Here is a 13,695-nt window from a genome sequence, read left to right on the forward strand (position 1 = left end):
GGCCGGCGGCGGCAAGATGGCGGACGACCTGGAGCGGCTGCTGGACGAGGTGGAGCGGCGGCTCTGCCGCCTGCCGGCGCGGGCGGCGGGCGGCGGCGGGGAGGACGACGGCGAGGAGGAGAAGGGAGCGGCGAAGGCCAGGTTGGCGGGAGGCTGCCTGGGCGGGCCGGGCCCGGGGCCGGGGTCAGGGCCGGCCCTGCCCTGCCGCGGGGGGGCGGCCGGCATTCCCCACGGCCGGGCCGAGTCTGCCGAGGAACTTAAATTCCGAAGTTAAGGACCTAAAACGCAGGCCGGTGGTAAACGAGCCTCTCGTGTCTATTTTTCAGTCGTGTGCCGGCATACGCAGTTACTTAAGACAATAAATTTGTCTCTTAAAGAGTATCTGAACCTCAAAATAAATGTGACATTAAAAGCTATATTAATTTACTTACCGGTCAGGATCTGATGTTACTTAGCTGTATAATCTTGTGATACATAAATATGTATATAAATCTTCTGGTTCATACCAAAAAGAACTTCAGTCATCATATTATCAGAAGTTTTGTTCTGTGGGTATTTCTGGGAACAATATAAAACATATCTTCAATAGTGAGGATATAATTTATGCTGTTCATGCTTTTCTGCATCCAATTCAAATTTCATAGCTTTCAAAGTGATTGTTACAGTCTGAATACTGACAATTTCAACCATTTTGAGATCACTTTTGATGCTACTGCTATGCTGTCTGCCAAGTAGCTGCAGCTAAATGCCCTCAGATTTCTGTTAACTGCTACRAGTGTCCCAAACTCTTGTCTAAATGTCTGTGGGCTATCAGCTGTCTGCCCAGGACGTGGTTAGTCAGGTATCTCCAAGGGTCAGCTGCTCATCACCTATGCCACAGATACTCCAGACTCTCAGTCAAAGATCTTAGAGAGCCACATGATCAATACAAGACCACCAAGTCCAATATCTTCACCACGTTACTGGACTTCCCTGTTGCTAGCATACTGGTTAGCTGAACATCTGAATTAAATCAATCCAATTACAATATCAAAAAGCATTATTTTCTTCTTTCTCAGAAATACATTCGTTCGTGATGGCTTGATGCAGCGGTACTACAGACATCCCTTTTTTGACAACTAGCAAACAGCAGACTTGAGTAATGACTTCACTTGAGTGAAAGCAAAGTGCAAGTGATTTCTCTAAATGTATACAGTTTAGCAGAAATTCCTTTTTAGAATTTTTGAATTACGTTAAAGCATTATTATGCACAACCAGAAGACTTTCTATTGAGTTGACTTTTATAAAATTATTGCCATTGCAGTATTTTGGCCAATAAATCCTTTACTGTGGATCTGCCAATTGCTTTACAAGATTGAAGGCAATACTTTCTTTCAGTACCTTTGCAGTTGTCAAAATACAGCTCTTCTCTCCTGGGATTGCAGTGTTGCAGAATTACTGCATGAAARTAATTTCATCTTGTACTTCCTAAATTTATTTTAGAGATACTGCTATGATTTGCCTGTATTGCATACTACTTGCCAGCTGTCAGTTGACTGGACTATGCTGAGTTTTCAAATTCARAACATCACTATTGTATGTTTTTTAACATTTTTTTTTTTACTTTTTTCACAGCTTTTGCTGTTGTATCGTATTATAGTCAAAATGGCAAAGTGTAGGTCCTCCACTAATTTGATTACAACTCTGTGACCTGCGTACTATGCTAAGGAGCAGTAAATCAGTAAATGCAAGCATCTGTTTCAAACCTGTTTTCCAGAAGATCCTGCTTGTAGGAATCAGCAGCCATATTCCACTTGTGCATGGGTGGCATTTGTTCATCATGTAGAACATAGGTATTTTCACTAACTGATCTTACAAAATTTAAACAAAATACCACTCCTGAAGTAGTTTCTTTCTGCCACTGCATTAGCAGCCTGGCCTTGAGCTTTGTTGAGTTTCTTTCTTGACTGGAGGATCATACTGAAGTATGTTTATTAATGTCTTTTCAGGCTTCTGTGAAGGACATTGATCCTCATTACTTCCTCAGTTAGGTTTGCTGTTACTGAGAGTGTTCAGTCCATGGTCTGTGCGATACCCGTTGTCATTTCAGATTCTTCARATCCATCAACATACTCACTGAATCATCTTTTTGAAACAGGATAGATAGCACAGCATCTTGTGACTACTGTATTAAATGGCACTCTGTCTTTCTCTATGGTGAGAAAGACCGCACATTTACACACAACATTAATATCTTCTGTCAAACAGGCCAAGCAAGATGAACTTTCCAGACACATCCAGCTTCATGCTTTTAGTTTTTGAGGACTAATGTGTAATTAATCCAGTAATACTATGTGTGAATAGCCTTGCACTGTACTGCAGTGTAAATAAGACTGCCATTCTGAATTGTAAACGTAGGCTCTGTGGTTTTCTGAATTATAAAACAAAATCAAACACTGATGCACTTCTCAAAAAGAATAAAAAGGATTTTTTGATTGGTAATTCTGTTCATCACCAGGCTAGACGCACAGAGKTTAGTGAGCAGATTCACTGTTTTCAACAATAAGTTGCACTATTTTTTTTTTCTGAATGCAATACTAAGGGATGGGCTTAAATTTGCATATAGTAGAAACAAAACCCCTCTCCATCAAACACAGTCATCACTTTTTCTAAATATTACTCCAAAATTTTAGCACTGCCTGCTTGTAAGATTGGTTTATGTTATGGAGTTCTGTCAATGCTTCTATGTGGGCAGTAACAGTACCACTTGCAGTAGTGATCTACCATCAGTGAAAGTCCACTACATTTCCATCAAAGACTACTGGACACCTGGAACAATGGCCGTTTCATGAACACMTWAKGTGTTCATGAACACCTTTAATGTCTGATTTGAAGCATTATTTCAGTATTCTAGAGACTTTCATATTTGAATTAATTTGAAAAAATTAGGAAACAATTGTACAGAGCAGTATGTTCTAAATTGTATTGTAAGTTCTGTAGCAGTGAGTCTAAAGATCTCAGTGACTTTTCTATATTCCTGCTGCTGAAGATCTTTATGAAAAATAAGGGCTGTCCAATTTCTTCCTCGGTTATTCCGGTTTTATTTAGTGCAAAAATGGTTGAAAACAAAGCAAAAAAAGGCAAAAGACTTATGATGGGCCAGTTCATTGGGCACTGAAAGGAGGCGTCCTGCAGTCTAGATCTGATCTGTCATGATTTGGACAGCCTTACTTAGATACTTACTTAGATACTACGGTAATATTAGAGGAGAARAAGCTGTAAAGAATTTTGTTCTTTATAACTACTCTAGTCATTTTACAAAATGATTTTTTTTTTTCTTTTCAGATCAACTAAGTTATTAATGAGCGCTGGCAGCAGTGAAGAAAATATAGATGACATTTTTGATGAAATCTGTAATGACAACAGTTTCATCAAAACACCTCTGGTGAGTAGAAGTCTGGAGAAATGCAGAAGGGATGAGGTTCAATGAAGAAGAGAAAAGCACCATAAACTAAAACTATTTTCAGGCAAAAAAAAATTAAAATCAGCTGTAGGATAAACTTGCAGAATAGTCAAGCAGGAATGAAACTGCAATAATCACTACAGAGTGAGGAATGGGAGAGATATAAAGAGATGGTCTTACCAAGGCAGTGACAGGCAGTTATAGGAAGTGCTAGCTCAAAGTAGAGCATGATGCCATATATGAAAGTAGGCTGAGTTAATATTTTGTTTTGAAATGAAGAATGCAGTCTTTATTTTTTCCTGAGATAAGTACTTAGAACCATAAATCACATAACAGTTGAGACTGGAAGAACCTCATTAAATTGTATAGTACAACCCCCTTGCTCAGATCAGAGTCAACTAGAGCAGGTTGCTSAGGGCCGTGTCATGTCAGGTTTTCACTACAGGGGTGGGGACTTGACAACTACTTTGGGCAACCTATTTCAGTGTTCAACCATTCTCACAAGTGAAGAAGATTTTTCTTACATTTAAGTGGAGTTTCCTATATTTCAATATGTGCCAGTTGCCTCTTGTCCCATCACTGAGCACCACTGAAAAGAATCTGGCTCCATCTTCTTTACTCCTCTCATCAGGTATTTATACACATTGATCAGATCCCCCCGAGCCTTCTCCTCTCCAGGCTGAACAGTCACAGCTCTCGCAGCATCTCCTTTTATGAGAGGTGCTCTAGTTCCTTAATCATCTTTGTGGCTCTTCGCTGGACTCATCCCAGTATGCCCATGTCTTGTACTGAGGAGCCAAAGAATGGACGCAGCACTCCAGGTGCAGCCTCTCAGAGTAGAGAGGAAGGATCGCCTCCCTCGACCTGCTGGCAGCASTCTGCCTACTGTAGCCTTGGATGCTGTTGGCCTTCTGTGCTGCAAGGATACATTGTTGGCTCATGGTCAGCTTGTCCACCAGAACCCCCAGGGCCTTTTCTGCCAAGCTGTTTTCCAGCTGGTCAGGTCCCAGTCTGTACTGGTGCATGAGGGTATTCCTTCTCAGGTGCAGGACTTTGCACTTCCCCTTTTTGAACTTCATGCAATTCCTATAAACCTTTTGTCCAGCCTGTTGAGGTCCCTCTGAATGGCAGCACAACTGTCTGGAGTATCAACCACTCCTCCCAATTTTGCATTATCTGCAAATGACTTCTGTATTTAGCAGCCAGAGGCAGAAATAAAGCTACATATTTACACAGTGAGGACAGGCAGAAGTAGAGAGTCATAGAAGAGGTAGAAAATAAAAATTCATTTAGATACCATCAATAGAAAATTGTTTTATTTACACTTCTAGCCCTTTGTGCAGACTCTCTTATTTTCATATATGAGTGACCTTTCTTGTCTTCATTTTGTATACCTTTGGTTCCTTACAGACTGATTTAATCTGAAAAAAGCGAAAAAGCACTTGTATACTGCAATAAACATGTACAAGTGAGAGAAAATTATGTCATGATAAAATTATCATTTTATCAACCCATATATTCCTAGGACTTCTGATTTACCTAGAATTCTAATACCTGTTTTATATGCAGCAAATGCATGTTGCTAGTTAACAAACATTTTCAAAGATGCATTATCTTTTTAATTAATACTAAGTTCTCGATGAGTAAGTSTAAGATGCTTAATTGTGAATGTAATGTCAAAGTGATCAGGTAGTGTTGARTTTCATTAGGCAGGGTTGGGAGCTGGCTATGGGGAGAGAAGCGATCAACAGATTATTGTGTGAAAGGCATGCGAGGCCATGAATTTTGGATTTTAATTAGACATTAGAGAGGTGTTGGACTGTTACTGTTTTTTTCAGATATTTATGAACAGGCACAGAGCATAATTGCAGAGACCCAGAAAATTTGAAGGTAAAAAGCCTGAGGTTCTATGAATACTGCACTTGAATTCTGTTCACTTTTCATTTTCAGACCCTTTTATAGATCTGGCTATCAGAACTCAGTTTTTAAATAGGCATGCTGATTTTCAGTGCTCAGCCTACATATTTAGGAATGGTATGGTTATGTTCTTTCAAAATTGTTGGGAATAAGACATTTATTTCAGTTTTGTATTTTAGGTCATATTTATTTATTCTCCTTCCTCTTGTTATCTCCTTCCGTTAACCAAGTAGATTGTTTAGAGAAGAAGCCTGCTCTCTTCCTTTCTAGAAAACACTTTATAAAGTAGAGATTGCATCTGAGGAAAGAACTGCCTGGGCTAGGTCTGCTGTCAGCTGTGTTCCCGGTGCATCTGTTATTTCAGCAGACTTCATCTCAAAGAGTCTCACAGAAAACTAAGCAAGAAAATTTCCAATTTCTCAGTCCCCTTCTTCTGTTACTGAGATTTTCTGTCTTTTGCTTATTAAGTAAAACAGAAGATTGTTATATTGTTATAACGCTACCTTTTTCTCTTTGATTACCTTTTAAAATAGAAATCGAGGTCTAACTCTGCAGATATCACACCTCACAACAATAGTCTTGTTATGCAGGCTCGTGGGAAAAGGTATGTGAAAAATTCTTTGGTCAGTTGAACATAACARGATTATAGTATGTCATCAGTCTAATAGATATTACTACTGTTTAAATTATGCTGAAATTAAATAAGAAAGCATTTAAAGAAGCTTTTTTTTTGAAAAGGCAAAGATAAAATACACAAAGTTAATTTTGAATAATTCATTTCATGTTGTCATGTGGTCAAGATTATTTACAATTTAAATAATTATTGAAGAATAGCTTCCTTTGCATTATGGACACACACAGTTATAAAAAACTGCAATATGTAGTCTTATGTATATTTGATCTAGAGATTGGCTCTCACAGAGTTTTCTTTGGCTGCCTTGGTAATGGATATTTTAAAATTCTAGTCTGTAGACATTTGAATGCTTTACCTGTGTTCAGTAAACTATTATTTTAGAAGTACCATGCCAGTAAACTACTCAAAGAAAAAATTGTTGAAAAGGCACACGTACTTGAGGTAGTATGGCACATAACAATTTAGTTTAGTATTTTCTTTTATGTACTACTTTCTACAGAATGTTTTACTGCAGTTTAATATTTTTCTATGAAATCCATATAGGTGCTGTCCAGTATATCTGGGTGGAAGCTCTTCACCATATGGTATAGGAACAAATATTTCAAAAAGGTAGGGAACATGACAAAAATGTTCTACTTGCATTATCATTGTTTTTATCAGAACTGTGGATCTCTCATGGTACAGCATATATATGTTTGAATTTTAGTTTGAATTGTACAGGACAGCTATATACTCATTTCAACATGTGGCTGCCCATAACTGCAATTAGAATCAGCTGATCCCTCCAATTCCCTGTTGCTAATCACCAAATCTTTGCCTTGTTTCTGTGAGGGGTTGAAAGATGTGTGCAAAGGAGCCAATAGTCTGCAAAAAATGAAAGGGTATCTTGTAGTTAAGGAAATTGCTGCTGTAGAGTATTATGTTTTTTCTGCCTCTCTTCAGCTTTCTATGTGATGCTGAGTATGTCACTTAAGTCAGTGGGCCGTGTTTTCCAGGAGCCTGACCTGAAGACGGGCAGAGTGCTTTGCAGATGCATCTGAGCTTAGTGGGAGAAGTGCTTTAAAGATGCATCTCCATCATCCTATAGAATATTATTACTTTTCCATCTAGCTTTTTACTGTATTAAGTAATTATGCACTTGATGCATATTTGGATAATGCTCAGGTACCGTATCAGTGAGAAGGACAAAAGAGAATATATAAAAAGAACATCAGTTTATTTGATATATTCAGTGAAGTAAGGAACCTGTAAAAATGGTACATGATCATATAGTTAAAATACATACTATTATATATGTGCCAGAGATGTAGAAATCTAAGATTACAGGGCAGCTGTAATCTTTGGTATTTTGGCAAATCTTTGGTAAGATTTTGGCATTTCTGGGTCTGTACTTTCTGTAATGTCTGCTGTACTTTAAAATCGTAATGTTCTTGTGTGATTTCTCTGAATATAATAAGCTCTTGGGGGTTTTGTTCTCTTCTCTTTGACCAGAACATGTGATCAGCTACGTTGTACTGCTTGTGACTTCCGTGTGTCACTTTACAATGACTACATATGGGATCAATCCTGTGATTATCTTTTTTTCAGGTATGCCACAGCTGGATTTGATATTAATATTGTGTTAGTGTACTTCAGGGCCTGATCTGAATGAGAAAGTTGAAAAGTCCAGAGCACTTCTGTGTTATCTGACCAGGAGCGTGTGTGCAAACTGTTTGGTGATTGAGTGGGAAGGTCTGTGGAGAGAGGGATGCAATACCTCACATGATCACATTTCATTCTTTTCCTCTTCTTACCCCTATCACTCTACCTACCAAATACACATCTCTGCTTTTAAAAATAATTCAGGTTTTACAGTAAAGTGGCAACTTTACCACTGAAATAAACAGATGCCTTGTGTGATGAGTGGTGTTCTACTGCAGAATATTTCTCTGGCACATACTTCTTGCTATACTTTCAGTCTTTCATACACACTGCAGTTGTTTTAAGTCAGGTTTTCTTTTTCTTTCCAATATCGAGCATTATACCATCTGTGTAACATGTTCAGTGAAACTCACATGGTTTCATTTCTTAACAGACTTCTTTTTAAAGTGAAATGTGATGAACTGGAAAAGTGAGATTTTGTTTTCTTGTTATATTGTGCTGCCTTTAAGTTTTCTCATTTCACTTTTTTGGAAGACTTGAAATTAAAGAGTGTTTTTTTTCCAGTTTCTCTAAAACTATATCTAATGTCAAGACTTAGGTGAAATGTAGTGTAGTAGGCATTATCCTAATACAGACATCAAATTTAAATTCCTCTTGTTTTTATAAGGTCTCTATGTGTTCCAGTTCACTGATCAAGGTAATTAATGTGTTCTGAGTATGTGGTTGACCACCAGAGGGTGTTACAGCTGGTGTAGAACAGTAACAGATAAATTATCTCCTTTTCCATTATTTTTCTTGTACTACATATTAGGTTTATCCTGTGTTTTCTCTCTAGTTCAAAAAATTCTTTGAATAAAAGACTTCTGTTTTTTCCTATTATTGAAAGCAGGATTAAAAATACAACACTGCACTAGTCCCCTGAGATGAGTTTGGTAGTTAGATTAAATAAAAATGATTGTTTCATTTAATCAAAGTCTAAATTATTCTGCCTCTGAGATCTTGAATTAATAGAAAACCCAGTGCAGTGGAAGGCATTGGTATGAGATAATAAACTCTTTCTTTAGGGTCTGAAGCAAGGTCTATAAAGCTGACAGAGAATTTTGTCTACAAAAAAAGGATTCTGTTCAAAAATGGAATTTAAGCCTATCTGTAAATTCATTGATGATAGGGGCACTCAACAATGTGCTTAAAAGCTTTTTTGATTTGAAATGGTCTCATGGATCTTTTTACTTCAGGAAAAAAAAAAAAAAAAAAAAGAAAAAAAAAAAAAAAAAAAAAAAGGCCTGATCTTAAAATGAACTCACTTGATTGACAGGAATAACATGCCTGAACTCAGTAAACTAAGGGCGAAGATGATAAAGAAGAAAGGATCACGGGCATATGCTTGTCAGTGCAGCTGGAGATCCATTGATGAATTAACTGACCTCCAAACAGACCAGCAGCTTCGATGGGTTTGTGGTAAACATGCAGAATGAAGTCCTCTTGTGTGTTGTAGTATTTTTATGTAAAAACAGGTCACAAGCTCAATTTGTTTCCCATGCAGTTTTCTGAGAATGAAAGGGAACCCAAATACTTATATCTAGAAATAGATTATGACACCCAGAGTTCAAACTGAAAACTTTTTTCACTTCAACTGTCTTGCAGACCATATGGGGAGTTGAATTGTTAGAAGAAACAAAGAATTTGGAGGCTTTTTCTGAGACTAAATGAGCTTAAACTCATTTTCAGTGGTGTTAAGGAAAGGAAGTTAACAGACTTAGGTATAGGGCAAAGAATTGAAGAGTGTCAGCACCTTGGCTGTGTTCCTCATCCAGAAGAGTACTTTATTTCCCACATCTGCAAAATCTGGGACTCAAAGAAAATGATGGGCTGAGATGAAGCCATAACACAAGCATATGAATTTCTATATGGAAATTAATATTACTGTTTCATTTTTCCCATGGCTGTCARCAATCATTGATCTCCTAAAAGATTACTGCAAGATCAGCTCTCACCACAAAGGTTTTAGCACACCCCAGAACTTTACTTTCTGTTGCCCACCAGTAGCTAAGAACTGCAGGTGTTGGAAATTTCACTCCTATTTCCTACTATCCTCCATGTGTTTCTTTCTTTTTTGCCAAGCAAGGACTTTGTGTTGAAGTTCCTTGGACCTTTATCACAGGAACCTTTTTGGACTTCTCTTCAGCCTTCACTGCAAGAGGTGAACAGGTTATTGAATAATACTTCGCAGTTTATAAGGTATTCTGAGGAATATTTGGTTCTGTTCAATATTTTCAAGGAAAAAAAAGCTCAGACTTTAAGAGTGAGAAAAATATATCCCCACTGACTTTCATATTTCATTTTTTTTCAGTTTGCATAGTTTCACTTCAGAATACTACATATTCAGAAGGGATATCTGCCCTGTTTCAACATACAGTCCTCCCCCAGTAACATCATAATATCATGTTAATTGGTGAATTGCTTTGGTTACAGTTAATGTCACTGTAGTTTATAAGCTTATTTGTTTTTGCTACTTATAAATAAGGCTGGAGTTGGCTTTGTTTTTTTTTCGGGGGAAAGAAAAGGGTTACCAGTCCTGGAAATTGTTACATTGAATAATATCTGAAGTTCCAAGGAGAGACAGTGGATGTGGTGTAACTAAAAAAAAAAAAAAAAAAGGAACGAGAAGTCTGTCAGTATGTCAGTATATTTGCTATGCCATATGTGATACTGTGTAGATAAATTCAAAATGACTTGGCTTTGTGCAATTCCAGTTATACAGAGCCATTTTTGTTTTTATGAAATTTTGTTCACTGCCCTAATCTGTACATGATCAATCTGTTCTTTTTCTGAGCCTCTGAGCCTTTCTAAGGCAATTACATGGTCTTTCTTATAGAAGTCATCTATTGAATCAGCAGCCTTGACTGTACTGCTCTGAAGGAGCAGGTCCTGGTAACAGCCAGAGGCATAATGTACTCTGCATCCCATCTATCTTCCACCTGGGTGAGTATTTGTGCAGAGCCTGTGGAGGACCTGCAGCATGTCAGAGAGGCCTGGCAGTGTGCCTGTACACAGCTTACCAGTGCTTTAGATTTCACATTTCAGGGCTGTGCTAGTGGACACAGAGAGGTGCCTAAAACATGGTAGCTGGCTTTGGAGAAGAACTTCAGTTTCCCCTGCCATAATGATATAGACATATTTAGTGTAATTTGTTGTTTCCAGGGCAATTACTGTTTCAGGCTGAAGTTCCAGCTGCTCGAGTYTAATACTGCAGGTTCAGGAGACAGGGAGACCTGCTGATTAGAGCTCAGTCAGCTACTGGAAAAGGTCAGCTTACTTTCAGCCCTTTACAAAAAGATACCTAAGTGTGGACTGTAAGCAGTAAATGTTCCTGGGTTCCTGTTCTTCAGGTGAGGCTGAGTGATTTTCATTCCCAAAGAAGTTCAAAGCTGATGATAAGGGAAGAACACAACAGTAGTATGTAATTTGATGACAAGCACTGCAGAAGAAGAAGCTTACTTTCCATTCTCCATCTTGAAGAAAAATAAATTCAGTTACAGCTTTGGCTCAGCTCTTCCAAGGTCATTGGAGACTGTGATAATCAAGTAGCCCTTGGGATGCATTTTTGGCCTGAATTTCCACTGGAACTTGTGCCATAATGCAGGAAACAAGTTAGGCTTGCAACTTGTGAGCAAGAAAAAGGGAGAATGTGAACTTCATCTCTGTTAATAACACCAAGTCCTATGAAGTTGTCAGATGTCGTGTCACTTGTCAAAGGAGCATGTCTGCTGTACCCTGTTTGCAGCAGACATTCCCCTCTGGACCAGGTTACACTGCCAAGTGTGTGAAGGAAAATATGTGGAAACAAAAGGTCAAAACATCTATTCTGGTGATTTGATGACAAGAAGACAGAAAGCTTGCAACAGTTGAAAATAGAGGCTAGGGAAGAATTGAGACATGAAGTGTCAAAGGAATTGACACAAATACCTATTGATAGTACAAATCAGCAATTCTCAGAGGTCACCTCATCCCTCAGTCTTCTGTAAGTCTAGAGAAGTGTAGAAACAGTATTATTTCTAGATAGAGATTGTTATCAGCTGATTATATCACTAGCACCCTTAAGACTGCACTTCAAGCAATGAATATTTAGAAGATGGTCTCTTTTGTAGATGATGTGGAAACCTGAGCATTTCCCTAAGATCATCATGTTTGTTCAAGTAGTTACTTGTTTCTGACATTGATCAGAGTGGTGGGTTATGATAGCTCCTTGTCTAAGTGTAAAGATCTAAAGATGTGTAGAAATAGTACTTATTGTATTGTCTTTCATTACAGAATTTAGCATATTTCTAGATCTGAGAATAGTTACTGTATCATTAAAAGTAATTACCCTGTGGGAAAGACAGGTGGAATTAAGAATTAGATTCTCCTCCTTGTATTTTCTTCAGTGTTAACATGTTAAAAACCACTGCAAAGTCCTCAAATGAAAAGAATGTCAAAAAAGCGAAAATTGGAGCTTGAATGTTCATTTGATGAAGATATTACAAGATTGCACATGGATTGTACATATAGCCTAGTCCATAAGTGATACTTCCTTGTTAGTTATCTGAGAAAGCAGGGGTTATATAAAGAATTTTGTAGAAGAATGTCATTCAGCTGTTGTCAAACAGAAGTACTGCAGAACAGTTTTGCTAACTATAAACGTGACCTTTGTTTTCTTCTAGTATTTGCTCTAAATATCATTTCTGCCTGTTGAATGGGCACTATGAAAATTTAAGATTTCCATTTTGCTTGAGTCATTTGCTTGAAAATGCGTGCACCATTACTATTTAGCAGATCCCTCAACAAAACAGAGACAAAAGTATGACAAAGTAAGTCCACACAAAAGCATTTTCTTGGAAATGTAATCAGTGATTTAAAGCCACACCAACATCTTGTCTTCTAAAACAGTCTTCTGCAATACTTCTGGATAGGAATCAAATTCTGATGTATGCAATACATTTTAATAGCTTTTACTTATCAAATTCTAATGTGCTGTTCTAACAGAGTATCTTACTTGTTTCTCCTGCAAAATATGTCCAATTCAGAATGTGTATATAGCTCAGGAAACTTAATTATTAAGGATATTGACTTGCTGTAAAACTTTACTTACAGGCACAGAATAGTATTACATATTACAAGCTCTGTAATGTGTAAAACTGAATAAAGATTTTTTTCTGAACACTCATTTCAGTTTTGTACTGAAGATAATTCTGAAAATGCCAGACACTGAAAGACTGCTCGCTTCTCTTGTTTCCTGACATATGAGTCATTGGGTCACATAACCAGTGCGTGTGGTTGTCACACAATAGCGGACAGACTGTTAGGAGCTGCCCGGGCAAATTTTTCTTCCTGACAAACTCTTTTCACACAGGGCCCAGCCAGTGTTCCCTGTTGTGTGACACTGGATGACTGAGGACAGACCTGCCCATGGGGGATGGAGCTACAGGAGTGTCAGGTGCTGCTCAGTTGTGAGGGATGCATATTAAGTGTAGGACTTGATACGTGTGCATTAGGAGAGTATTCTTCCGATACAAAACTCATATAAGATGAAAAGTTGGAAGGAATCTGAATTACGTGTCTTCTAAACTGAGTCCCTGCTGTGTTTTTCCTATTCAAGAAAAACTTTATAAAAATTTAGGAATTTGTTTTCTCTGGTGAAAGGATTATGAAATGATCTTAAAACAAAAATGTTAGGATTGTCCACTCATAAGAAACAGTAAGTACTTGTTTGTTTCCCCAAATCCGTGAGGATGTAGCAAATGCCTGTGAACTTTAATTTTCTTTATCAGATCACATGAAAAGAGCACGTTAAAATAGAGCTCATAAAAGTAGATGCTCATTTATGGGCACATTATTTGAAATGATCTTCTCAAATGAAAATCCTGTTCTTGGACATTTTCCTGGGATAAAAGGGGGAACTAGTTGTTGTGGTAGATAGCATATAGCTAAACTTTTTGCTGAGTGGGCTGTTGATATCATTATATCTCAGTCAAGACAGGTTGTCACAAGCTTCATACTTTCCACTTAGATGTGAGAAAGCCAT

General features: G+C 37.8%; 1 protein-coding gene across 2 annotated transcripts; it reads left to right on the forward strand.

Moving 5' to 3' along the window:
• Positions 1–6: 6 nt before the first annotated feature.
• Positions 7–12,837, forward strand: CFAP418 (cilia and flagella associated protein 418). Of its 2 annotated transcripts, XR_014895738.1 has the most exons (7): positions 7–141; positions 3,325–3,424; positions 5,893–5,963; positions 6,537–6,602; positions 7,485–7,580; positions 8,950–10,940; positions 11,024–12,837. XR_014895738.1 is itself a non-coding variant. In XM_085303805.1 (6 exons), the coding sequence occupies exons 1-6, from the start codon at positions 17–19 to the stop codon at positions 9,107–9,109; spliced, it is 618 nt and encodes a 205-aa protein (XP_085159931.1). In that variant the 5' UTR covers positions 7–16; the 3' UTR covers positions 9,110–12,837. The 2 variants fall into 2 exon arrangements, 1 of the variants encoding a protein (XP_085159931.1); XM_085303805.1 differs by having other exon boundaries at positions 8,950–12,837.
• The last annotated feature ends 858 nt before the right edge of the window (positions 12,838–13,695 follow it).

This window comes from Rhea americana, unplaced genomic scaffold (assembly GCF_003343005.1).
Source record: "Rhea americana isolate MKP2758 unplaced genomic scaffold, rheAme1 scaffold_0, whole genome shotgun sequence".
NCBI classification, from domain to species: Eukaryota; Metazoa; Chordata; class Aves; order Rheiformes; family Rheidae; genus Rhea; species Rhea americana.

Coding starts and splice junctions, on each gene's coding strand:
- CFAP418 (XM_085303805.1), top strand. CDS start 17: ATGGCGGACGACCTGGAGCGGCTGCTGGACGAGGTGGAGCGGCGGCTC. Junction 142..3,324: donor AAGGGAGCGGCGAAGGCCAG/GTTGGCGGGAGG, acceptor TTTTCTTTTCAG/ATCAACTAAGTTATTAATGA. Junction 5,964..6,536: donor ATGCAGGCTCGTGGGAAAAG/GTATGTGAAAAA, acceptor AAATCCATATAG/GTGCTGTCCAGTATATCTGG.